This window comes from Lutzomyia longipalpis, chromosome 1, assembly GCF_024334085.1.
Source record: "Lutzomyia longipalpis isolate SR_M1_2022 chromosome 1, ASM2433408v1".
Taxonomy (NCBI): domain Eukaryota; kingdom Metazoa; phylum Arthropoda; class Insecta; order Diptera; family Psychodidae; genus Lutzomyia; species Lutzomyia longipalpis.
The window spans coordinates 18,402,641-18,429,019 of record NC_074707.1 but is presented as its reverse complement, the minus strand read 5'-3'; the positions used below and the strand labels follow the sequence as shown (position 1 = coordinate 18,429,019).

At 34.4% G+C, this 26,379-nt stretch overlaps 1 protein-coding gene across 4 annotated transcripts in view; it reads right to left on the bottom strand.

Moving 5' to 3' along the window:
- LOC129795335 (uncharacterized) overlaps nt 1-25,111 on the bottom strand; it is an 85,469-nt gene extending 60,358 nt beyond the window's left edge. The window contains exons 1-3 of one of the 4 annotated variants that reach the window (XM_055836536.1): nt 18,494-19,004; nt 15,794-16,167; nt 11,146-11,233 (exon numbers count right to left, since the gene is read on the bottom strand). In XM_055836536.1, coding sequence (XP_055692511.1) covers nt 11,146-11,221 — 76 coding nt within the window. In that variant the 5' untranslated portion in view covers nt 11,222-11,233; nt 15,794-16,167; nt 18,494-19,004. Of the gene's footprint in view, nt 1-11,145; nt 11,234-15,793; nt 16,168-18,493; nt 19,005-24,798 lie in introns of those variants that run through there. The other 3 variants (XM_055836546.1, XM_055836526.1, XM_055836515.1) reach the window with 3 other exon arrangements.
- Nucleotides 25,112-26,379: the final 1,268 nt, after the last annotated feature.

Genomic DNA, 26,379 nt, shown 5'->3' with positions numbered 1-26,379 from the left:
CAATTTCAGTGTGTCTTACACTTCGAAATGCGGTGAATGTGGTTTCCGGTTTTAAAACCCTCCCTTGAAAGCTTTCCCATTCGCCCCTACTCTCCATTTCCGTCATGAATGACGCTAACACACACATGGAAATGTATGCAACCATCTATCATATTTTTCCTTCCTTCAGAAGCCAACGCTTGGTACAATTTTCGCAGCAAAATTGTACACCATTGCTGGGTACATACAACCCCACCATTTTAGCTTGAAACACGAATCCTCCGCGTATTTGCAGATCCGCGCTGGCTTCTTTCGGTGGTGTGAAGATTTTCGAGAGACAAGTTGTGTGTATAGAGGCTGCTGGTGGTTGGAAGATATAGCAAGCGCGATGGTTTATGCGTCTCTTCCCAAAGTACACGATACATAGGACCATTTTCCATTTCCTCTATTTTCTTTCCACAGCGCTACCTACCATCTATCTTTCAGAAACACATCCTGCTCTCGCCCAGCCCTTGTTTTAGTGACGTTGTTCACGAGGCATTCGCATATCCCGCAATCGATGTCAACGTGTACAAGACATTCACTCGGAAGTCCTCAGTGGTTTCCGCGAAAAAGCTCAAGGAATGGGTTTAAGGAGGACTAACTTCAAAGTGATTTATGTTCTAGCAGGAAAATAAAACCAGAAAATTAAAAATAACACAAAACAAAGACCAATTTTGTAGAAATTAAGTTTCCTTTAGTGGTGGTTTGAAAATTAAATTGTTGTTTTGTTATGTTTTCTTTTGAAGCTTTAAAAAGCTTCTTCGTGGAATGCACTTTATTTTAAACTTTGTGCCAGAAATATAATATAAGAACTCTGTTCATGGATTGCTTGAAAAGGATTCTTTCCATAACAATTTTATGAAAAAAAAATTTTTTTTTGTTATAGAAAATAACTTTACATATTATAAATTCAAGAAAATTTGGAAATATTGGATCACAATATATTAATATAAGTCAGTAGAATCACCAAAAATCCTCATTTGCAAATTCTGATAGTTTTTGAATGTATATAAAAGAACATGGTGAAAATAGAATTGAGGCAGAAAATGAGGTGATATTTATACACAAAGACTGCAAAATATGTCTGTTGGAAGGGAATAAGCAAAAACTTAAGTATATTCCAACTCCGATGAAATACCAAAACAAATAATATGTATGTATAAACACGATGCATTTCCTTTTCCACGTCTGACACTACACAACATGGATTCAAAATAAGGTGGAAGAACAAATATGCTGAAGCATTTTATTTTGCAGCACCAAGTTAAATTTATATACGCTTATATTCGAAATGGGATGCACCACTATGAATACCATGGCAGAGGAAAAGAACATTTTCCCACAAGGGGTGGAAAAGGAGCACGTATGTGAATTTTTCATTGGATGCACCTCCATCCGGAAGGTATATTTTATTTGTGCATCATTATTATGTGAACTACATATTTTTGGTGATTCATGGCATGTCGTTTGAACCACCACAACTGTCTTTCCAGTACTTTTCTTTTGCAGAAAAAATACAACCCCCATCCACTATAGTCGTAAAAGAAGTACTTTACTCAAAAGTCCGATACGGGGTATTTGGAAATGTTAAGCATGAATACAACCCCTTCATAAAACATCGTGGACGTTCCGATATGGGCTTCTTGGCATTCATAGCAATATTCAAGACAGAATTTTCAATGAATTTTCCGAGCAGAAAGATTATTTACAATTTGCCTAAAATTTTAGGAAGCATATTCAGGAAATAGTATTAACACAGAGGAACATGTTTAACATACAAATCAATTGATTTAAAATTAATATTCACTGGAAATGCAAAACGCAATTTTGCAAATAATTTTGCCAATAAATTTTCTCAGGAAGTTAACAGATAATATTTTATTCCAAAAATTAAATTAAAAAAAAATATAGTCTATAGGGAAATATTTTTGTAATTATAATTTTCCCGAATTATATATAAATAAAAAATCGCAGAAATAATTACCACGAGCTTTTATACCTTTTACGCCTAATGGTGTATTATTTTTTTTTAACGATTCTTATTTTATTTTGTATCATGAATTAAATAATTTACCTATATTTTTTATGACTTTCCCTTCTTTCCCACATTAAGTTCATTTACAAACATGGGTCTGGAAAAAATTAAAAATAAAATTTATACTCAGAACTTTCAAAAGTTTTCTCTCAAAATTATTACCTATTCCTGTTAAATTTATTCTTGGCACCACCATCGTGAGATATCTACCTAGCATATTTTTCTAAAAAGATGTTGTAAATTTCCCTAAGAAAAAAATTAACCCAATTGAATTGTTTTTAATTCACGCTACTTGGGAAACAGAAGCTTCAAAATGTGTGGCATGAGACCGTAATTGATGACTTCTGCAATCAGACTTCGCACCACATTGTGCTCCCAAAAAGGACTTGGTGGTGTTTGGAAAAAGGAGTGTGAACACTTTTGGCAAGGGAGTTCATGCAAAGTGGTCCTCGTGGTGGGAAACTGGCAACTTTTGGACGAGTCACACTCAACAAAAGTAGTTAACCCAAATTTTCTTGTCTCCAACACACCGACAGGAACAAACTCTCCCCTAATCTCTCATCAATAAACGTTCATCAGTGTAAACGATTTATGACACTTTTCGTGTGGGGAAAACTTTTCTTCCCATAGCAAAAATCAATAGGTCCCAAAAATGTGTGTGAGTGTGTGTATTTAGATTGCTGAAAGTCAAACAAATAAATCTCCGTGGAGATGAAGAAAAAATCACTCAAAATATCACTCTCACAACCCTAATAGTCTTCTTGTAGTATAGAAGCATGGGTAGAACGAGTATCATCATAATCATCAGCTTTTCTGTTTAGTTTGCTGATGCCTTACCCCATATTGGATGCTCTACGACAAAAGGGTCTATTCACACTGTCAAGAATATATGAAATCTTTGACACATTACATTAGTTTTCTCCTTCATGGAAATTGTGTCGTACCAGTATGAATGGGGCTCAGACCTATTTATCAGATTCGCAAGTCTTCACTCAATGATTCAAATCTCATCAACTTGCCTTCCAGCTGAAAATATGTAACTGCGCATATGTGAGAGCTTTCGACGTTGTAAAAGCCCTCAAAATTCTCCACAAGATTTATGGAGATTTAATAAATTGCGTTCAAAGTTTCAAAATACACATATAAATGTAATTTATGCTATTATTTATTTTTTTATGATTTTAGGAGAATAATAATTTCTTAAAGGATATGAGTGATTGGAAGTGTTAAAGATTAGAGCTTTTGATAGGAAAATTTACCATATAGAGGCAATGAAAGTTTTTTTTTAAAGACTCAACCCACATCCTTCAATAAACTGTTTGATCAATGACCCTGGAGAATATGCAATTCCCCATTGGCAATAATGAACATGTAATTATTCCATTTTCACTTTGATCACACCCTCAAGATACATACATTAACCGAGAACATCAATTACAGGAATAAATTTAATTAGATAGAAAATCATCCATGGTAATTGTGGGTGTGTGTGCATTAGGATACTATATTACTAAGAAGCCTCAAGAGCTCCATTTATAGAATCCCCTTTTCCTTCATGTGTGCGGAAATGGGATATGGGAAAAGAAAACAATATTTATCCCCATTGTCGAGGGAGAAATTTGAGAAAGTGTGAAATGTAGAATATGGAGGCAAATATTTATTTTTCCAAAGTAGATTCGTATAATTTTAGATGTCGCACAGAGACTTCCGCCTCTTGCCCTATTACCATTGACACTATTTCTCTCTTTTCATTGTGTAATGTGGATTCCGGGGTGATGTGTATTTCTATAAAATTGCTAAGAGTATTAACTGTTATCACATTATGCAAATCTTTTGCGCTTGTATACTTTTCTTAAGATATTGTCAAGCCTCTCTTGCTATACTTTTCCTCACTTCCACACCCACCCCGTGTTACCAACCGGGCTTTCCTTATCCCATATACTAGAGCTCTCTGAGATACTGTCTGCGATCCTCCCACAACTTATTCGAATGTTGAGGAAATTCCTTATTTGAGGAGAAAGTGGGTATACCAAGCGAAGAGAGAAAAAATTCGCGCGTCGAATCTTAAAGGGTGGCAAAAATTTCCCACGCCCTTTTTTTTCTTTCAAGAACGATGGTGTATGTTTGTGCGGAGGAAAAATTTTCTTAATTTCAGCACTATCACAACGAATGACGGCAGTTGATTTTGGAGTTGGAAGCTTTCCAGAAATGTGTTGGTTTCATTATGCCACTGAAGCGGATGTGATTTTATTTCTCTTCCTCCCGTTTGCTTTTGCATTATTTCAGGAAAACTTCTGCGCCCCTTCTTATCTTTTGCTCTTCCATTTTACTGTCAAATGAACAACAAGGAAAACAAACGTATATGAGATAAAAATAGATGAAGATATGCATAAATTTAAGGAAGATATAGGTAAGAAGCTTGTGTATTTATATAGCAAAAGCTCAGCTTTAATTTTTATAATTTCAATTTTTAAATAATGGCTTTAATGGTTTAAAAAATCTTGATTCGGATAGTTAAACCCATTTTTAACGTTTATACAATTTCCGTTTTGTCTTTAACCGACTTGAGCTTTCTTATGGTTTTGAAATCAAAAATTGGCAATCAACCAAAAACAAAACTACTGTGAAAGCTAAGAGATTTTTCAAAAGAATTTATTTATTTATCAGATGCATTTTTGTTAAACAACATATGTTCAAAGTCAACTGTTTCTTTTTATAAATTATCAGTTTATTTTGAGTTATCATTCCTTGAAGCGAATGGATTACCAAATATTAAAAATTTAACTTCTTTAAGGAAATTTTCCTCTCTTGTTTACGTTGCTTATAAAAAACATGAGTGTATTAAAAAGAAATATGAGGCAAACTATTTAGTTGGGAATTTACACACATTTAAGCAGAGTATAAAAAAGTACAAAAATAAAAATTGAAGAGACACATCTTACCTCCTTAAATAGGAAAATATGTAGGTACACCTTGGGAAACATTTATTCACCGGAGAAATATTAAATGTGAAGAATCTGGTACATATAAGGGTAGAAGCGGGAAGGGTGTACCATTTCTCTGGCTCTAGCATTAACTATCTTCCACGATGAGCTCATGTTTTCTCTTCGTATAATCCAAGTATGTATATATAGAATTTAAAAGTCAAATTTGACTACCAGCGAACCATTTTCTTTTAGCTCTTTACTCGGTATTTTCCTCATTCGTTGCTCACTTTCCCATTCTGTGTCACATCTTTTTCCTTCTATTCTGTCGCCTTTCCAAGACTTTTGCCAACCTTAAATGGTTGCAACATCTTCCACCTTATCTAGAGTAATATCTGGGTTTCCCAAGGAAAAAAACCTCCCATACAACGCATGTAGAAATGGAATAAGGTGATACAGCTTGGTCTTTCTATGTTTGTATGATATACAAAACACTTGAAATAGATTTTGTGGTGTCGTCTAGTCTGGATGGATGACAGTGAAATTGCTAGTGTGTACACAAAGTAAGAGAAATGCATTACGTTGCATCTCGTGTGAGAAGAACAACATGAAAATATCCAATGCACATTGCATTTTCGCATCAATGAGATTATGGAGATCACAAATACGACCAAAAAAACAACAATATTGAATTTTTGGAATGTTAGAAAAATAGTTGTATTTGTATAGATTAAAAAAAAAAAAGATTTTTTCAAATTTTAATTTTTATTTAAGAAAAACTTTTAAAATATCTTGTTAAAAAATATAATTTTTAATAATATTAAATTGTGGAAAACCAGGTTATAGAGATGCAAGTTCACTAAAACTTCTATGATCACAGCAAGTTAACATCCCCAAAAGTTATTATAGCGTCTTTATTGGGGGCATTACATTTATTTTTATTGGTACGTTAAATATGACAAGGGTGAATAGGTGCGGCACCATAGTAGGGTCTATTGGGTCTATTGTGGAAGCTGCTTCCTTGATAAAATCTCTGCAGGGGCTTTGGAATGGTAAAGTTCTTCATACCCACCATTGAATACAATAAAATTTAGCACGCTCCCCTAAAGCTTTTTAGACCAATACTCCAGTGTTTTGTGAATATAATTAATTTTGTGTCACATCTGGATAAAGGGACTCAATGGAAATAATTTATTATTCTTACACTTTCATCTATATTCTAATAAATCACTCAACTGTGAAATTTAAAGAGAAATGATTTTGTTAAATTCTCGATTAAATTCTTGTGCTTTTCTCAACTTTAAAAACCAAATTATGATTATTTGAATAAGGATTCCAAAACGTTCCATGCTAAGTGAATTTCTTAAAAGGCATGTAGTGCTATTTAAGAAAAATCAACCCTTTTCATGAATATCCGAACCGTTGTTAGCAAAAGTTCTTGGCAATTTAATGATGATTTTTTTTTCTAGTGGATTATGCAGAAATATCCATTAAAAAGTTTCTTCGTTAGGACGAAAAATCTCACTACGAAGAATTCTCTTCACATTGAATTCCTCTTCGTGTTCATCTTTTCTCCCAAGTCTTTCCCCGAACTTCTATATTTGAATTAAAAATGCAGTGAATAGTGCATAAAGTGAAGGACCTGGTGTGCAAGAAAGGCAAGAAATGGAATGAATAAATTATGAAATAGTTATTATTAAAAGTAATTTAAGAATAAGATAGAAAATGAGCAAAATATATGGAATGCAATGTTGATAACAAGAGATTTTCATGAAATGCTTTTATTGAGGGAAAAATGTCTCTTGTGAATTGAGCTTTTCCTCCACCTCGTTAAAAAAATTTCTTCTCTGAACAATTTTCTCGAAAAGTTAAGATTTTTTTTTCAATAAATTTTATTATATTTTGTAGTCTAGAAAATGAAATAAAATAAATATTAAATTATTAGCTAAGAAACATAAAGAGACAGCTAAAAATTAAATAAAAGTTGGATCAATTTTTTTTTAAGTCTTTGTGTTTTGCTATAAATTTATTTGTAGCCACGTTAAGGCAACCTACTTCAGCTATTCTTCATGACACGACGGGAGAAATTGAAATTCTTCTGTTTAATGTAGTTAATAACTTTTCACTATATTACATGTAGGTATACCTACTACATAGTATTACCAAAATTATGTTTAGCTCTTCATGACTCATTATTGAAAATCCCATGTGAAAAGTTTGTTGATTTCCCCGAAGACACACCAATTTTCTCGGTATATGATCTTAAATATTACTCCAGTGTGCAACAGTTCGTGGCATAAATGTAATAACAAAGAAAATTTACATAAGATAATAAAATAAATATTTTCCTCTCTTCCGTTCTCTATGCTTTATTATGATATAAACCATAGAGAAAGCACCCTAATGGTAATGTCTTCGTCTAGCCGTTCAAAAATGATTTTTTAGAATGAATAAAAGTTTTACGATATTCAGAATTAATTTTTATTTTATTTTCAAGAAATTCTAGTAAGATATTAATCATTCCGTTAAATGAAATAATGATTTAAAATGTCGCTATATATATTGGGGTTAGTGTATTTCCCACAGGTCTCATTGTTTCGTGCTTTTCAAGCAGGAACTCTAATTTTTGTGTGTAAACACGTGTGGGTGGCAAACTCAAGCACACAACGCATACCCTTACTCTGCATCATTATGTATTTAAACACCCATCAGGTCCATGCGTAAATTTGAGTATTCACAACGGACATTTTTTTCTATGGGAATAGATATTGCAAATTTCCCGCTTTTCGTGAAATTTGTACCCACCAAATGGTTTTTTTCTCGCATAATACTCATCCCTTTGATTTTCATTTGTATGCGAGGGTCCGTCAAAGGACTAAATCAGTTTGTGGGAGTGTGTTCATATAGTACTTATAAGGGTGCTGTTTTTTGGGGTAAGAACCTTTCCCACGCCACATCTCCGCATCTCACCACGGGATGCGGCAATTTGCACGCAGAGCTTGTTCAGAATTTTAAAATGAAAATGTCCCTTCTTAAATTCTTCTATAGATATGCTTAGTATTTAATTACGGCATTTTCCCTTCACTTCCGCTATCACTGGAATAGATGGAAATATAAAAGGGAAAATCATGGATAACAGCTTTCACAGAGTGGGTCGACAGGAAAATCATTTTCATTTCAATTAAGCGTTATAATGTAAATTGATTCTACTCGCACTTAATATTCTTTTAGGAATTTCATCCTTAATTTCTCCATTAAATTTTTTTTCTTCTCCGACACTTTGTCCATATATACATTATACTAACACCCCCCAAAAGCTTTTCTGGTCTTGGCAACATGACGACTTTTTCGCACAACGAAAAGAGTTTTTGTCACACAATAAATTATGCAAATTCTCGTATTGTTTGGAACTTGGGTCATGGGAAAATTGTACCGGGGTAAAAGTGCATAAGAGAAAGTTTTGGAGTGTTACAGCTTAAAAATAATTAACATGAAACAATTAATGTTCTTTTTGTGTGTGTTCCTTTGTACAACAATTGAAAATACATTGAAAAGTTTTCTTTTCGAGCAATTTCCCTTCTCAACTATTGCATAATGAAGAAGTTTTTGAGAAAATAGGGAAACTTTTGTAAATTATTAACCCTTCCGCACTCTTTCTCTGTGTTTCATTTCGTTGCACTTTCACAATGCCTGCGCCAGGCATTATATATGTAATAAATACTATGAATAAAATAATCTTTATAAATTAAATTTTATTTAATAGTTATTTTATTTTGGAAAAAGAATTCAACTTGAAAAAAAAACTTCATTTTTGAATAGTTTTTTGAAATTTATTTTTTTTAAAGTGAAATTTATGAATAATTATTGAAAAAAAGTGAACGGAAAAGTTTTAGTTTATTATTTTTTTTAAAGTGAAATTTATGAATAATTATTGAAAAAAAGTGAACGGAAAAGTTTTAGTTTAAATTAAAGAGTCAATAAAAGTTGGACTGATCGATTTATTCTTTTTACTTTATTTTTATTATTAGTTTTTAATTATTCATTTCAGAAATTTTTCTAAGTTGTACAATGGAGGAAAATTATTCGTTCTGTGTTAATTTGCCTTGAGTTTAATTTTTAAAGATATACCAAAACAATTTAATACATTGTACATGAACAACATTTATACATTTAATATGGCTCTTTACAATCAAGAGATTACCTCTCAGTTACAGAAGACGGTATAACAACAAATTTGAAGGTGTAAGAAATATATAGCCCATAGCATGTATATACAGTAAGTGTAATTTAATACCACCCTTGAGTCGACTTAATGTGGTTATTTTACTTTTATCATAGACTCTGATGGCTGAAGGAAAGGTTTTCTGTTCTTTGCAATACAAAGTCCCCAGAGGCCGTAAACAATATACATCAATACTTCAATGTCATCATCCGCCCCCGACGTTCAGCAAAGTGGCTCTCTATCGCTTTATACCCCTCCTGGCCCATATATCTCGCCCCGTCCCATTATAGATACCGCCTCCCAATTATACATTAACCAGTACTTAAGGGTACAGCACGAAAATGTCAACTTGTCTGGCATGCCGGGGGGGTGGATGATTGCCACCTAAAATGGCAAATGGCGAAAATGCTGAACTTGTGTATTCTTCAATACCACCCCAAAGAAGATATGGCGTTGAATTCTTGTGGAAAGTGGTGGAATGCCGAAAATGGTCTGCGTTTAATTGTCATCATTATCAGGAGATGGGAGAATCCGAATATATATTATTTTAAGATTTGCTGACAGGAACAAATAATGCAAATTTATTGCTAATTATTCTACAATTCAGCGCAAAAGGCACACCAAATAGTCAAAGTTCTTGCCACCCTTCACATTTGCCCCTTAGCGCCATGGGGGAGAAACTTCTGTATCATTTGCTTCAACATAAAAATTAATAACGCTTTTCCTTTCACACTGCGCGACACGCACAGCAATAAAAGTTGTTCAAGAAAAATCATTTGCCCTAATAGTGCTTCAACTTTCTGCGCCAGGGTGAGACATTGTGGAGAGTAAAGCAACGGAAGTGGAGATGGAATAATAAAAAGAAATCTGTAAGTGAATTTTTCCATAGTAAATTTAATAGCTAAAGGCTCAGCTATAGGTATAGATTTAGCTGTAAAACAAGTGAACGGAAAAATATTTTTGTAATGAGCAAAAATTGAACGAAATTTAATTTAATGATAAATTAGCTTAAAAATGAAATTTTATTCTTAAGAAAAATTTTGAATATTTCTTTTAATGTGAGTTCCTCAATTAAATTTTCAAAAATAATTGAAAAGTAAGAATTTTTGATCCTATTAAAATATTTGAAAATACATAATCATTTCAACGGAATGGAAGTAATTTATAGTATTAGATCATAAATACATTTTGTCTCTTGGTGTAACAAAATATATTTATGTAAGTATGCTGGATATGTATAAAAGATAAAATAAGATTTTGTATTTTCTTACCTCCCTTTTCAGGATATTGTCCACAATATTGGGCATATGTATTTGCGAACAATGTGAGGCAATATCAGGGGAATTGCCTTCATAAAATGGAGAAAACATATTAAAATAAAATCAGCAAAGTTTTATGGTATTTGTATTCAAATTCTACATCATTTTGGAGGGAAAATTTGTATTCATATGGTATTGATTTTCCAATATAACTGTATAGCCGAAAAAATTTCTTGATCGAAGAAAAATGTAATGCAATTGTTGGAAAAGATATTGCAATATACAAAAAATCAATTTATCTTATATGGATATTTCATAAATAATATGCTTAAATTATCTCCATTATCCTCGTTGTCGTTATTTTAAACTCTCAAAGAAAGAAGATGGATTAATCGTTGGAAAATGATATAAGAAGAGTAAAAGAAGAAAATGTATGATATCTTTTTAAAATGTTCTCACAGTAGAAAGAAAAACCTCTTCGCGTCAAGTTTATTTAGGTGTGAAATTAAAATTTTCCGCCTTTTTGATATATTAGACCTCATTTCGATGGAAAGAAAATTTACGAAAAAAAAATATGAGAAGTAAAGACTGCGGAGTTACGCAAATAAGATATTTTTTCTCATTTATCTACAAAATGCTGAAAGATATGAAAAATCCAATGGAAATACGAAAGATCATACTCACCACCACATGATGCCATGAAGAGTAGAATGGTGGGAAATTGGAAGAGAAGAAAAAGTTTGGACTGTCGGAACGCCATTGGGATGTTGGTCTGCGAAGAGAACAAGAGATGAAATTATTGCAATAAATTTAATTTATTTGCTATTCAATTGTTAGAGAAAACTTTCGATTTTGAACAATATCATTGAAAGTTTCATTTTTCTGGCTTTCAATGAAGTTTCTTTATGGAAAAATTGGTTGTTTCCAATCAAGAAGTTCATTGCAGTCATGCTCAAGTGTTTTTTTTCGCAAAAGATCCAATCAAAAGATATTCAAATGTAATTTTCCTCCAATTGTTTGTTAGAAGAATCCGAAGAGTTTATTGCCCACTAGTTTTTTTTGTTTCTCCCACGCGTCATCCCCTAGTATCATCCTTTAAATTAAATGTAAGTACACTTTGTACCATTGCGTCAGGTTGTCTACAAAGTGGTATTCTCGGTGGTAAATTGTTTGAATGTGGGCCTAAGAGATATTCATTGAATGGGTATGGAAAGGGTAGAAGGAAAAGGATCATCAGGTTAACATGCTTTAAATGCTAGAAATACCTAAAGGGCGGCTTTAGTACTATTCTATGCGAAATAATGTGCATTCAATACTTGTGATACACGAGGATATTCAATGAAATATGTATTATGAATACTAAACTACATATGTATATATTTGGAAAAGCAGTAGAAGATAGAGAATGATTTGTACAGAAGAATAAACATCAAATAGTCAACATTATTGATGGATCGTTTTTAAAAGAGGAAGCAATTCTCTTTATTGCGTAATTCTCCAATTCCTCCTCATATTTACAATAACTGCTCACATGTTCATCATAACTTGTTGATACAGCATACATAATACCCCGAAATTCTGTACTATTTTATTGTAAATTAATCATCTGTCTTTTAGAGATTTTCTTTAAAATATTTCAAAATTTAAAAATGTTTCTTTGTTAAAAAAAAACATAATCAGGATTTGCCGAAATATTTTTTCTCTTATAAATATTCCATATATGTATGTATACCAATGCTTTGAGCGATGTCGCAATTGAGGACATATCAATTTAATCCAAATAAGTCATATAGTATGTATGACACACTGTTAGAATAGATAGTGCGATTGTTTTTAGTGTATAAACCACCCACGCAGAAAGACACACAGCAGCTGGGACGGAGGAAAATCCTCGATTGTTGTAGGTTGTCATGTTTGAAATTTTTCAGCTTCATTTCACAATGTCATACATAATAAATGGTCGGTAGAGGAAATCATCCCTCTGATTTTGGCGCTGGGGTAGGGGGTGGAAGTAAATCCACAGAGCGATGTGCCTAATTGAGTTCACTGTGATTTGGGTCGCTGGCAAAATGCGTTCCAATGGTATTGTTGAATTTACAGAGGAGGAGCAAATACGCCACTCCAAATTGAAATTGATACTCTTCCGACATTCTCTCGCTGCCCACCCACCGCCCCATACAGTGGGGTGTGTTTGTCCTAAAATTTAACTTTGCTCAGCAACCGGAAGAGGATATGTTTCAAATGTCAATCTCTTTTCCATCCGTCCCAGGGATTTTTTTTGCCATGCTTTTTCATGCGGCAAACGCGTATGGACGTCATTGGGGTAAACCTTATATATGGAAAATGTGCGACTATTCAATTTAATTAATGTACACTATATTGAAAATTATGTTAAATAGTTTGTACAATGCATACCTACATCTACAATGTATTTTAATACATTTACCTCATTTTACTCTAGTCTATACAAGAGTCTATAAATATAATTATTATTCTCGCCACATTAATTCACGAAAATCCCGTAAATTCACTGCACGTTCCCCATTTTGGGGCTGATTTCAACTTTTTAATTGCTTCCCAATTCGATAACTCCCAACTTTGATTGTTAAATTCCATTTGGAAACTCTTCGGGTGGGTGATGAGAGATTTTTCGGATATCAAAGTCGTGGGAAAAATGATAAATCTCCTTCACTCTGGCTACCCAACAATCTACGTAAAAATCATTCAAATTGAAAATAAAAGTGAATGAGGGAAGAATGCTCTTACGCTGAATGGTCGTATAATTTAATATTCGAGATGTACGTCACCATCAGCGTCACCATAATATTTCAATTCATAGACATTCTTTTACATTTCATTGATCATTGAAAATTAATTTTTGGTGAAGAGAAAAAATAATTCACAGACAATTTATTTAAATTAAGTTAAATTGAAGGTAAAAGCTTTTTCTAATGCACATACCTACCTGTGTATATATGAATAGAATATAGTGGAAAATTCAATGAAAATTGTTATAGAGTTATTGAATTCAAATAATTAATCCCTAAAATTATAGAGTTAACTCAAAATTGGCACATTTTCGACAACAAAACAATAATTATGAAATAGAGTTTGAATGGAGAGTGGAAATGCCACCAATTGATGCGTGGTAGTGTGTGCAAATAGTTTCTGGAGATGTTTGTTGATCCTGAAAAGGATTCACCGTGAATGATCAACAATTCAAACATTGATGCCGGGGGTTTTTGGGGGGAAATAAATTTTGAACAAACACGTGGCAAACAAATACAGTGTGAGCAAATTTCGATCCAAACTTCACGGAGGAATTGTAGGATTTCAACCTCTGGCTGCTAATATTAATGAAATTGTCAGAACTTCCCCGTCATTCACTATTTGTGTTTATCCCTCATTCTCTCATTCTCCGAGGAGAACTTGTTAAAGTGGGCTTTATGGGGCAACTTGCCTGAGTTTTATGGGATGATGTTGATGCGCTGCTGCTGTTGATCCTTGCCGGGAGGATCCTCCTGTTCTTCCGGCTCTTGTGGCACTTTTATATTTTTCCTGTAAAAAAGACACACAACAACACGCGCGACCACACACAGAACATATCGGGGGAAGACTCACTCAAGACTGTGGCTGGGGAGTCCGGGAGATCATGGCACTGCTCATCAACGGCGGAAACGCCGTTGAAGGCGTTTTGGAGAATATTTAAATTTTGCAACCGTAACAAACTGAGTCCTTTTCGACACAAAAGTACAGTGTTGTAAATGATAATGATATACATAGTTATATACGCATTGGCATTGGAATAGAAAATAAGAGAAGGATTAATGATTTTATATTCCAATGTATCTGGTACACTATGTATAAGTAAAGTTTTCAATAAATTGAAATTCAACAAAGACTTGTATATTATTTTACTTCAACAACATTTCTCTCGTTCGTTTTTCAATATAATAGCTTTTTCTTCCGTTCACATCCATTCACATCTCTATGGATTATTTTTTATATAGTTGAAGGGCGCGAAAGCTAAAAGCTTTCCCATCGACACATTCATTTTTGCTGGATATTCCCATACATCTTCCTTTCCAACACATATCAAACAATTTGTATATATTTAAGTTTATTTATTGAGAGGGAATTGCAAAAGCATGAATCTCTCGCACTTCCCCTTCTTTCTCGGAACATTACTTAAAGACTTAAAGCGCCTAAGTATGATTTATGGGCTTTTCCACCTCCCACCATTGAGTTTCTCTTATTTTTCCCCAAATTAACCTTTTCAAAGAGAGAATGGCAATCATCTCTTGTGAAAAAGCAAAATGGCTCTTAGTATTAATAATTTTTCAGATCCACTACACACCCAAATTCAGAGGGAAAATTTATGAAAATTCCCCACGAAGTGGTGGTAAATTAATTATTTTATATCTCAAAACTTTTCCCCAGAGTGGTGGTGCTTACCAATTGTTCTCATTATCTTTCTGCTTTAATCTCTTGTGCAATGCAACGAATTTGTATTTGGAGTATTTTCCACATGGGGGAGAGGAATTGAGGCAAAAATGCTAAAGACTTGGTCGGTCTCTTAAATTAGCCGATGCTTTAATTAAAAAGATATCAACCAACATAAAACAACTGTATGCTTTTTCTTTTTTAGCGGCGCTTTTATTTGCATTCATTAGAGCTACAGATGAGTGCCGGATATTTTTGTGATTATTTGGTTTTATAATTATAAATTTTTATGGCTCTTGTAGCTTTATGTTGTTTAAAATTATTCTATAATTTTAAAAAAATCCTTTTAAGAGAGAAAAGACGGCACAGAAAGAGACTCATATGTAATTTACTCTTGAGCAGGTTAACATTAAAAAAAAAGTGAATTTAGCAATAAATAATTATATTTTTGTTTATTAATAAATTAATTAATCAAGTTTTTCATTAAAAAATAATATTCAATTCAAAAAAAAAAATGCGCTACAATTTTTTGCACGTATCTGCACATTTTCAACATTCGCAGAGGGTAACGCGCTGAGTACAAAAGCTATGAGATTATTGTCGTATAATATATATGGCAATTGTCTGAGGGAAGTGGTGTACACATAGTGCTCATATTCCATATAGCAAATCCCCAAAACAATGGTACACTCTTCTCAACCAAAACCAGATATGATTTGTTGAGGAGATATGGAGGAGTGCCACTAAAAGCACCACTTCATTAATTTCAGATTATATTTGATGACCAGTTGAAATTAACAATGATACTTTTGTCTGCGACTATGGTTTGGGGAGCAAGTGGAGTGATTGTCGGATGAAGCAAATAGCGCACAAAATATATAATACTCACATGTAGAACGCTAAATGGTTAATTCCTGGAACGCAGTTGCATCCACAAATCTTGTGCCAATGGCAAATCTGATGTGTGCGCGAGATTGCACCGAGTAAATTGTCCACTAAATTACTTATGAGAAATTGAATTGCGGCTCAATGGAGCACTTTCAAGTGCATCATCGTCTTTTCACTCTGTCGTCGTGTTTATTAAATTATACTTCTCAGTGAGACACTGTATCCAGTTTATATGAGAACTCCATGGATGGAGAGCAATACAATTTTCACTCTTCTCCTAACTTTATTTCCCAATCTCTCGGTCCAGCAGTTCATTCACACTCTTGGTGGAGCACTCAATGAGCGTAGGAGAGGTGTTCCAGGGTTAAATCGTGCCTTGAAAGCAAATGAGTATTGTTTGTTATCAAATAATTGTCGGCCATCCTTGGACCAGGGACAAAATTCAACCCCCATATAAGATGAATTTCATTCCACCCCATAAGCAATCGACCGGACTGGAGACACGCAAAATTGCGAATGACATGGGGGTGATGTCTCAAATTCAATTAGGTTTTTCAAGTTCCCTTTTTTTTGCCTCTATTGGTCCTTTTATTTTCCAAGACACCACCTCAATGCCATTGATGGGAAAAAACGTGACATTAAAATCAAGTGAGAAGAAAAATCTAATTTAACAAATTTCACCCTCAGGACGATCCCTCAAATGCCTCACAGATGTGTTCCTCCTTACTGCTTCGTGGAGAGGACCCCATCAATTTTGTCCCCAAAAACCAAAATTGTTAATTGTGTAAAATTCAGGGGTGACTTTCACTCGGAAAATTCATTCACACGCCTCTACCCACCCATTGTACACATATAAATACATACATATATACAATATACCGTCAAATTGTATTGGGCCAGAAACATTCCAATTGACATCAGTAAGTCACCACACTTGATGTAATTGAGCGAGCACAAATGGACCAAGGAAACCTCATAAATACATCCTTCCTCGGGTCGGAATAAACCTGATTTGTTGAAGGTATCAGATGAAGGAACAAAGGGAGAAAGAAAAGTGAGTTGAATTGAAAATAAAACAATGACAAAGGAAAGCTTTTCGTTCACGAAAGGATCTCAATACGTTAGAACATTGAGAATTCGATCTTGATGATTTGCGATTCAATTGAAAGATTTAAAATTTATGTTTGGAAATTGCGTTGAATTCAAATCAATTGTTATAAGGTACAACGGGTCCACCGTCTGAATAAACTTATTTCAACATTAACGATGACGGAGGGTTGATTTTCCTATTCACAATTTTTTTCTAGAATTTCTTCGATGTTTAATCGAATTAGAATATTTTCAATAGGTGTATAAAAATTGATTTTTAATTTTTTTTAAAGCTTTTCTCAATAAAAGTTTTCTTAAAGATCTTTTAAAATATTTCAAGATAATACCTATGTATATGTTTTTTTAGAATATTATTAAAGAATTAAGAAATCCTTCCCCTTTGAAAGTTATTGATATTTTAAAATTTTCCATATTTTTTTTTTTAAAAACCGACAATAAATAAAATTTTAAAAAATCTTCTAAATTTTATAAGGGATGGTCACGTTATTTTGGAAACTCTACAGGAACAAAATGGCCAAAATGTGAGAATTTCAAATAAATTTTTTGAGCACAAAAATTTATTTTCTAAATCAAAAATACTGAATTCTTATCAGTATTTGGCCATTTAACAAGAGTGCAAGCAGATTTCAAAATTTTGGTTTAAAAATTGGCTTGAAAATCGCTCTTAAAAGTCCCCGAGTTTCCAAAATAACGTGACCATCCCTTAATTGAAACTTTGCACAGGAATTTTTATAATAAATGTTCAATTTGTCTTGTCCAAGATGTGGGGATTAAATCATGAAACTTTTCTTTATTTTTCACATAATTCCGTTGGAAAAGTTAGTCCTTCAGAGGTGTGTGCCTGTTCATAGTTTTCAGAGAAAGATGTAGAGGAACACTCTCAATAATTCTCATAAACTTTTTAACCATTAAAACAGACTGTTGAACCTGTGAGAATGAATTTTCAGCCTTTCTCGACGGGGTTACTTTTTGGAAGTGAAAAGTCTCTCTCCCCGAAATCAATCTCGCTCATATATATGTACTTGTGCTACTTCAAGGCGCGGCAATTTGAAACTTTTTGCCACTTTTCGAAAGCTCAACTTTCAGCGCTAACACATCTTTAAATGGTGACACACATATATCACAATTCACCTCATCACTTTTCCACCCCACCCCCCGCACGCCTCACCAAATATCCGATGTGAGTGAATTAAATTCAATTGACAAAGTTAATTTCACACTGAATTCCCTCATCACGAATCGCTCTCCGCAATTTGCTACACTTTCTCATGTGGAAGCTTTCCGGATGGGAAAAATTGTTGTGGTTTGTGAGCGGGAAAGTTTTTTTCCGCATACAATCCGGGCTAGTTGGAAAAGGGGAGAGAGCTTTCGCAAATCGTATTGGAGTGAAACATCAAAATATCTCCCCAATAATTTCATTTTTCAGATACATCGGTGGCATCGATGGCATTAGTGGTGATGAATTATTCAAAAATTCAGTAGCAAATTACGCTGGTGGAATGGGGAGGGGTTGACTCCCCCATCCCTCAACCCGCATTCACACCCCATTCATTCAATTATTCTCACTTCATTGAATCACACATTCACATACATTTAAATATTAATTGTCGATGCTACACCACTGCCTCCTCGTCCAACTAATAATATTTAATTCATTTCATTTAGGAAATGTTTTTATCTCCGTGACATTTGTTCATCCCATGTAGTTTGATAGAGAATTGAATAAATTTTGTGGGGTTTTGTTGTTAGGCCAAATCAATTAAAATAACACAAACACTTTGATTATTAATAGCATAATCCCATACTGGTGCTCCCACTCATGGTTAACAATCCATCGTATTCACTATTTGATTACTAATCACACCACATTGTGCGAAAAAAAAAAGAATCCATAACAGTTGTGGGTGATTGAGCTTCTTTTGGCCACCCCCTCGCACAGTGTGTTTACTTTCCGTGGGTGGGAAAAATTTTCTTTCGCACTGATTACTCGTTGGGTTAAGTAAAAAAAAAAACTTTTTGAAATTTCTGCCAGACCGGTCACGAGGGAACACAATCGAGCACTGACTTCCGTGGCGAGAGGCGCTTTCTTGCGATGCTCCGGTAAAAGCACTTGGGACGTACTGATGCTGCTCAGCAGCGTCTGGCTGGCTGCATGTGGAGGCACATACAAGAGTTCGGGGCCACCGGAACTCAGAATGCATGAAAATGAGACATCTCAGGAGAGTGGAAAATTATAGTGGTTGTTTCTATGGAGGAGAGAGTAGCAGTTTTGGTCAGCACTGTGCTCCGTGGGAGAGAATGTGGGTGGAAAATGAGAGCAATTTTGACACCCTTGCGTGCTGAGATGTGCGCAGATCACCGACAGATTTCCCCCCCACAAAATATGTACCATATAACTCTCTGGGAAAGCTTTGGCATCAGATACTCTGCGGGAGTCACCGTCGAAGCATCGCTATGTGGATTTAAATTTTAACGTCAATTTATTAATTCCAGATAGTTTCATTTGCGATCTCTGAAATGATTATTTTTTAATCAAATTCATATCATTATTTATTACCTAAAATCAAAGGGATATTTATTTAAATTAGTCCTTTTTGCAAAAGCATTTACTTTTTACTCATAGTTTGAAAGCAAATTTTCAATAGGAGTTCTTAGAAAAATATTTCGAATACTAAAAGAGGTAAAAATGCAAATATATTTTCTAAGAAATAAATTAATCTTAAAAATATTTCTTTGGAAATTTTTATATTAAAGTAAATTGGATATTTAGAAATACCTTCTTGGAAATATTTTGAAAGGCACCATCACAAAGTTAAATCCTGTCTTGTCCGAGTTCTTTTGTAAATCTTTCACTCAACCCTCATTTGACTTTTTGCCCAAATTGATGAAGGTTCATTTAGTGGACATACAAGTGATGTCATAGGCAGAATGAAAGTTTTCCTCGGAAAAATTCCCCAAGGGATGACGAAAATTTATCTACCGCCTGAGAAACGTGACGAATATCTACATTTGGGTGTTCATAATTAATTAACTTTTCCCCCCTACGATGCATAATTTACACAGGACTCATTATAACGCTAGCGTGTAAACATTTAATCCATTTAGAAATGGTTTTATATCATGTTTATATATGGAACTTTTCTATGAATTAAATTCTCTTTGGCATGCAAAATTATTTAGAGACAACATCCTCCTTTTACTTTTTCACCTGTTTCACAAGTGAAATTGTATATAGTATGTTATGTATACTAAAATATCACACTGAATATATACAAAACAGTATGGAAAGTAGGAGATAATGGCACAAGCCTCATGGTAAGAAGGAAAATTCTTCAATGTGTGAGATGTTATAAAAACGAATTATGCATGTCTTTATTAACATAATTTTCACGCAAATGTTACCACATTAAATTTATATACTTTCGACTTACCTCACCCAATTATTCACAAGCTCGCACCCTACAGCCATTTTTACATTATCAAAACCCCCCACACCTCTTGCACTGTATTCTGTGAGACATAGAGCGTCAAACACAACATCACACACACACCCCTTCCTTCAGCTCCATATCACTCTCACTGACGAGCGCTTTCTCCTCTGGGCGCGCTATGTTACCCATCTCTAGACGAGGTTGGTGGGTGTGGGGGGAAGGGTGGATTTTTCCGGAGAAATTTTCGTTAGCCATGTGCCATCAAATAAACTTTTATCCAGCGTCGTCATCATTGTCGATTCACTCGTACGTTTTTCTAATATTTCATCGCACATTTTTTTTTCTCCAAATAATGAAAAAAGAGCCACTTTTTTCCCCCAAAACCCCTCCGCACTCTACCCCCAACCCTCGGTTGCCATATGAAACTCCGCACAACTAATATTGCCATCGTCGAGTGCTATAGCGTTAATTCTGAGCACGTTCTACCCGATAATATAGGTACCCATTCAATCTGTCAGCTATAGTTGGAGATTGCTGGTCAGACACCCAGCAAAATGCTCCAGAGAGTTATTGAAGTCGCAAAGTTCCACCAATTCGTCGTAGTTATACCGAGATGGGGATGTTGAGAGCGAGAAAAAAACGCTGGGAAACCCAACGGTCCAAGTAATTTTTAGTTGTATTCAAAAATATTCTATGATACTGTAACAGAGACACAACCCCCGGAGCAAAACATATTTCTTTATGACTTTTCTAGATGAATATAACATTTCATTTCAGAAAGTCACCATCGAAATTCACAACGTGATCTATTCGTGGGAGCTTGCTGCTCTCATAGATATGTGTAAGTAGGGCCCTAGCACCCATACAGTAGAAAAGATTCTCAAAAGATCTCATCAAAATGAAAAAGCTCGCCTTTGAACTTTTCTTTAATACTTTTAGTGTTCTCATATTTCTATCAGAGCTTTCTAGTTTGAATGAAGTAGTACAGAGTAATTTCCTCGGAAATACTCAATAACAAATGACAAACTAAAAAGTTATTATGAAAGAAAATTTCTTACTTTGATTACATTATCAGTCACAATCTGAAAAGCAAAAATCATGCCAAAAAGCAATGAAAAACTTCTCGATTACGTATATTGTTGGATATGCAATAACAATAATTTAGCCCTATTGAAATAAAGTCACATAAAAAAAAAGTTTGTCTTTTGGTGCAAAACTGATCAAAGCCCGTCATCAACCGGATGTGGAAACTTCATTCAACACTGAATGTCGTGTAGAAATACATATAAAAGAGAATATGTGAAGATTGCGGAGAAGAAAGTTCCTTCGCTTCCTCAACCACGAAATTTTCTTATATTCCAATCACTTCCTGCTAATATCGATATATATAGATACATATAATTTTCTTTATGTATATAAAATTTAAGATTTTTACTGCATTTTATACACTTTTATCTTATGGTATTGAATTAAGGGAAAGAGAAGTTTTTATTATTGAATTTTATGTTTTCTCGGAAACTTAATAAAACAATGAAATACATGTTTTATCTTTTTTTCTAGTACATATAAAATGTACATATATGTATATGTTTTCCAGTTTTTTAAGCACATCACGATATTTTCAATTTAAAAAATCTCAATAAAGAGTTTGTAATCATTTTAAAACTTAAAAACATTAAATTTACTTAACAAAATCAATTTGTTCATATAATGTAAATAGGTAAGTACTTGAAGCGGCAACAGTTGCCACAATTTCTTGTAGTAATATAAGAATGTTCCCGATGACGGCACTATTATGGCAAATAAGTAAAAACCATCGATATGATGCAATGACAGTTTAGTGGTCTTTCTACGATTGCTGAATGGCTCAATAACAATTGACTTTGAGCATTAAAATAAAATATTACCCCCACACAGAAGTTTCCGAAAACTTTCTTATCTTGAGATCAAAGTGCTTGCGAGAGAGGGTGAAGAAATAATTTCCATCAATCGCTGGTATGGCAATTTTGAGGAATTATTTATAATGGAGTGCTTAGGCAGTAAAGGGGAGCGATTACATTGGCTCAAAATGTGCGCACATTTAAATTGATGGGGTGGCTTTGGTATCTCCCTTGTCATCACGATATTGATCTCTTTGTTCAACCCCTTCAACCATGATATGGCCTCTTTCGGCGGGGAGAGATGAATATTATAATATTATTTTAACTGCCGCCCATTCCTTCGGTATTTTGCACCAAAAACAACCAACACATCCCCCATTATTATTTCATGGCAAATATTTACTGAATGGTTGAATTGAAACACAACTGGTAATTTGTGGTGATCATTTTGATAAAATACATAATATTCCACGCACAGAATTTCACAACGGAATTTTAAATGGAAATCACAGCATCTCTTTTGCATACAATACTTATTTTCTTGGCACATAGCCTAAATATGGAATATGGAGTAAATTGATTTAATAAATTTAAAATTATTTGTTGATTTTTTTAATGGGCTAAAAAAATCAACTTGCGATGGTTGAGCTTTTTTTTTTTTAATAAAACGTTCGATGAAAAGTTTCTCTTTCTTCTGTGAGCCAATATATTCAAAAGTTTGAGTGCACAGAGGGTGTAATCCATCAAAATGTGTCATCAACAGTATCATTCCCATGGCGAATATAGTACCATAGATGATTGAGGCAGGACTCTCGCCGAAAATTGCCCTCCAAGGCATAATATTCTGAATTTCTCTATCAGCTCCATTTCATGCAAATTTATCACCAAATCGCGCCATTCCTTGGGAAGAAGAAGTACCTTCCTCCAGTCAGACGATTTTTTTTTCCATTCTTCCCACCTCCCTGAGTAAGAAAATTTCCAACCAAAGACGGTAAATAGCGTCGCGCGACGACACATAAGAGAAAAGCATTTTGATTAAAGTCGCATTTACGTTCAAAGGGGTGTGAAAAAATATTATTTATCTACTTCAAAGGCGACAGCATGAAGCTCTCATTGTGTCACTGATCAGAAAATTGCATGTATCACGCAATAAAGTTTTCCAGCATGAGAATGCTTTCGGGAGAATGCGAGTGGATTTTGTAATTTATTTCTTATCTCACACAAGCAATATTTTACACAACATTCAACAGAGATTCTTAATTAAACCCTTTATCTGGGAAGCTAAGTTTTTCCATATATATTCTCCTATCACCCACTTTCCTATTAACCCCATATATACTCATTCTTCTCAACTAGGTTGTGTAAGAATCTTATCAACTCTGTGCTGTCCTCTTTGTCAACGTAACAACTCGAGACATGTAAAGTATCTTCTCGAATTCTATTAAATCTTCTTACAAAAATTGCATTTTAAAATTTTTATAAAAGACGAATTTTCAATACCTAAATATCTATAATATTTATTTTACTTATGTATGTATTCTTTCTTTAAAACAACTAACCAATTGTGATCTTGCGTAAACGAATTTTAATCAAATCATCAAATGGCAAATAGATTCAATTGACAATATTTCTCAAAATAGATACCTAATCCACATGCAAATGGAAAAAGAACATATCATTCTCCGTTCTTCACGCTATTTTCAATGAAAGACAGAACATACATAAAGTAAATGACTTTTCCTTGCCTAAAGACGTGAAGATGGAAAGCATCAGTTTATGTTGAGTGTTTTCATTTAATCTTTTCTCCCCGAGGTATCGATTCATGGTGCTTTTCTCATGGAAATGAGCTTTTGCCTCTACCCCCAGTGCGAATATAAATATCGGTAAACTTTTGCCACATTTACTGCGTGGACTGGGTATGTGTACCACACATAGGAGAGCTGTCGAAAAAAAATGGAAAATGTCGAAGGGTGTGTGCAGGTTGAAGAAAAATATGGAAAGCTGCGATAACGTGATTATTAATGTCACTAATAAATTGATATTTGAAACAGTATAAATGGGATAATTTATATTATGAAAAAATATACATTTTACCTACATACATTGTATGCAAACGTTTCGATTGAATTCAGAGCATTTGCATATTGAATGTTTTCCAATGCTTTTTATGCTTTTTTGCAGATCGTTTTCCCATCTATAGCGATACCCGTGACTTTTAGTAGTAAAAAAAAATCCTGGTATCGGTTATAGAAAATACAGAAAGCATAAAAAAGCTCTTTCTATGGAAGATGTTAGCGAGCTATCAAAAGCATCTATCTCTGTACTCTATTACTATTTTCAAAAATATCACAAAAATAATCTCTCAGTTAATTCAAAAAAAGGATTCAGTGAGAAAACTCCTAGAAGTTAGAAAAAGATTTTAATTTCTTACCTACTTAATTACATTTGGGATTCACCCTGTGACAGGCAAGTAAAGAATAACATTGATTTGAGCACTCTCAAATTTAGAGCGATTTCTCACACATTTCTTGTGTTTGAGCCATATTTCGGCAAATTATTCCAGGCTCAGGGGTCCACGGTCTTACCTTCATTGGAGGATCCACTTACCGTGGCCTTCTGGGTCGAAGTTTCGCTGCTAAAACTTTTTGTTTGGAATGTCTTCTTTGGACACGTCATTCATGGACCTGACAGATGATGAAAATCATAACAACGATAACAATGAATGGACTCTCAGCACACGCAAAACTACAAAACGGGGTAGGGTGAGCCCCGAAAATTGTAAAGGACGACCTCCTTTGAAGCAAACCAAACTACACTACTGGTTGGGAATTCCAACCCAAAACAAATTCTCTTCCTTTACTCGGCAAGAGGAGGCTACAACTTCCGGAGAGTCCAATGAGAGTGAACCTGTCAACAGTGAGCAGCAGACGCAACCGAATGGGTCAAGTGAGCCAAGACGCGAACCCAAGCCGCCACCAATTTTCGTGCATAAAGTTGGGCGCATTCCCCCATTGATCAATTTGCTTAAGGATTTGGCACCCAATAAGCACACAGTCAAAGCATTGAGGGATGATCAAGTTAAAATTCAAGCTGATTCCGCTGACACTTACCGAACAATCTTAAAAGCTCTAAAAGAAAAAGGTACGGAGTTGCATTCATATAAGTTTAAATCTGAGAGAAGCTTCCGTGTGGTGTTAAAAAATATGCACCAGTCAACTGACGAGGATGAATTAAAATCTGCATTATTGGACCTGGGGCACAAAGTAACCAACCTTTGGAATATTAAACACCATGCGACAAAACGGCCACTGCCCATATTTTATGTTGATCTTGAACCGAAGTCTAATAACAAAGAGATCTATGGAATCAAATTATTGTTAAATTGTGTCGTCTCGTTTGAACCTCCACGTCGTAAAAAAGAAATTGTACAATGTTCGAGATGTCAGAGCTTTCAGCATACAAAAGCATTTTGCACTAAGGCCCCTAGGTGCGTAAAGTGCTTGGATTCGCATTTGTCCAAAGACTGTCCTCGCAAGGTAAAGGACGAACATGTTAGATGTGTAAATTGTAAAGAAAATCATCCAGCTAATTACAAAGGATGCGCAGTCTACCGAGAATTACACAGGAAACTTTATTCTAATTTGAATACGCACAGAGAGCGAAGAACAACCGGCACGGAGAATTTGGAAAATTTAGATCAAAATTTCCCTCATTTGAACGGAGTTCGGGAGCAACCAGTGTCTTATGCGAGCGCTGCCTCTGAGGGACGCTCTCAGGATCAGGGTACCGATCACGGATCAAGTAACTTCGCGGAACTGAAAAACATGATGAAAGGACTAATGAATCAAATGGCAGATGTAATGAGGCTCATAACAATTGTGGTCACTAAACTTAAGTAATTTCATAATGGTTGAGTTGCTTAAGGTAGTATCCTGGAACTCAAACGGCCTGAGCAGTCATGCTCAGGAGGTGAAGGCCTTTTTGACGGAGCACTGTGTCGACATATTGTTAATAAGCGAAACGCATTTTACTGAAAAATCTTTTATACGTATCCCTAAATATCAATTTTATCACACGAATCACCCCAGTGGCAGGGGTCATGGGGGCACTGGTATACTGATCAAGGATAGCATCCGGCATGTGGAGCTAAATGGATTCTCCACTGA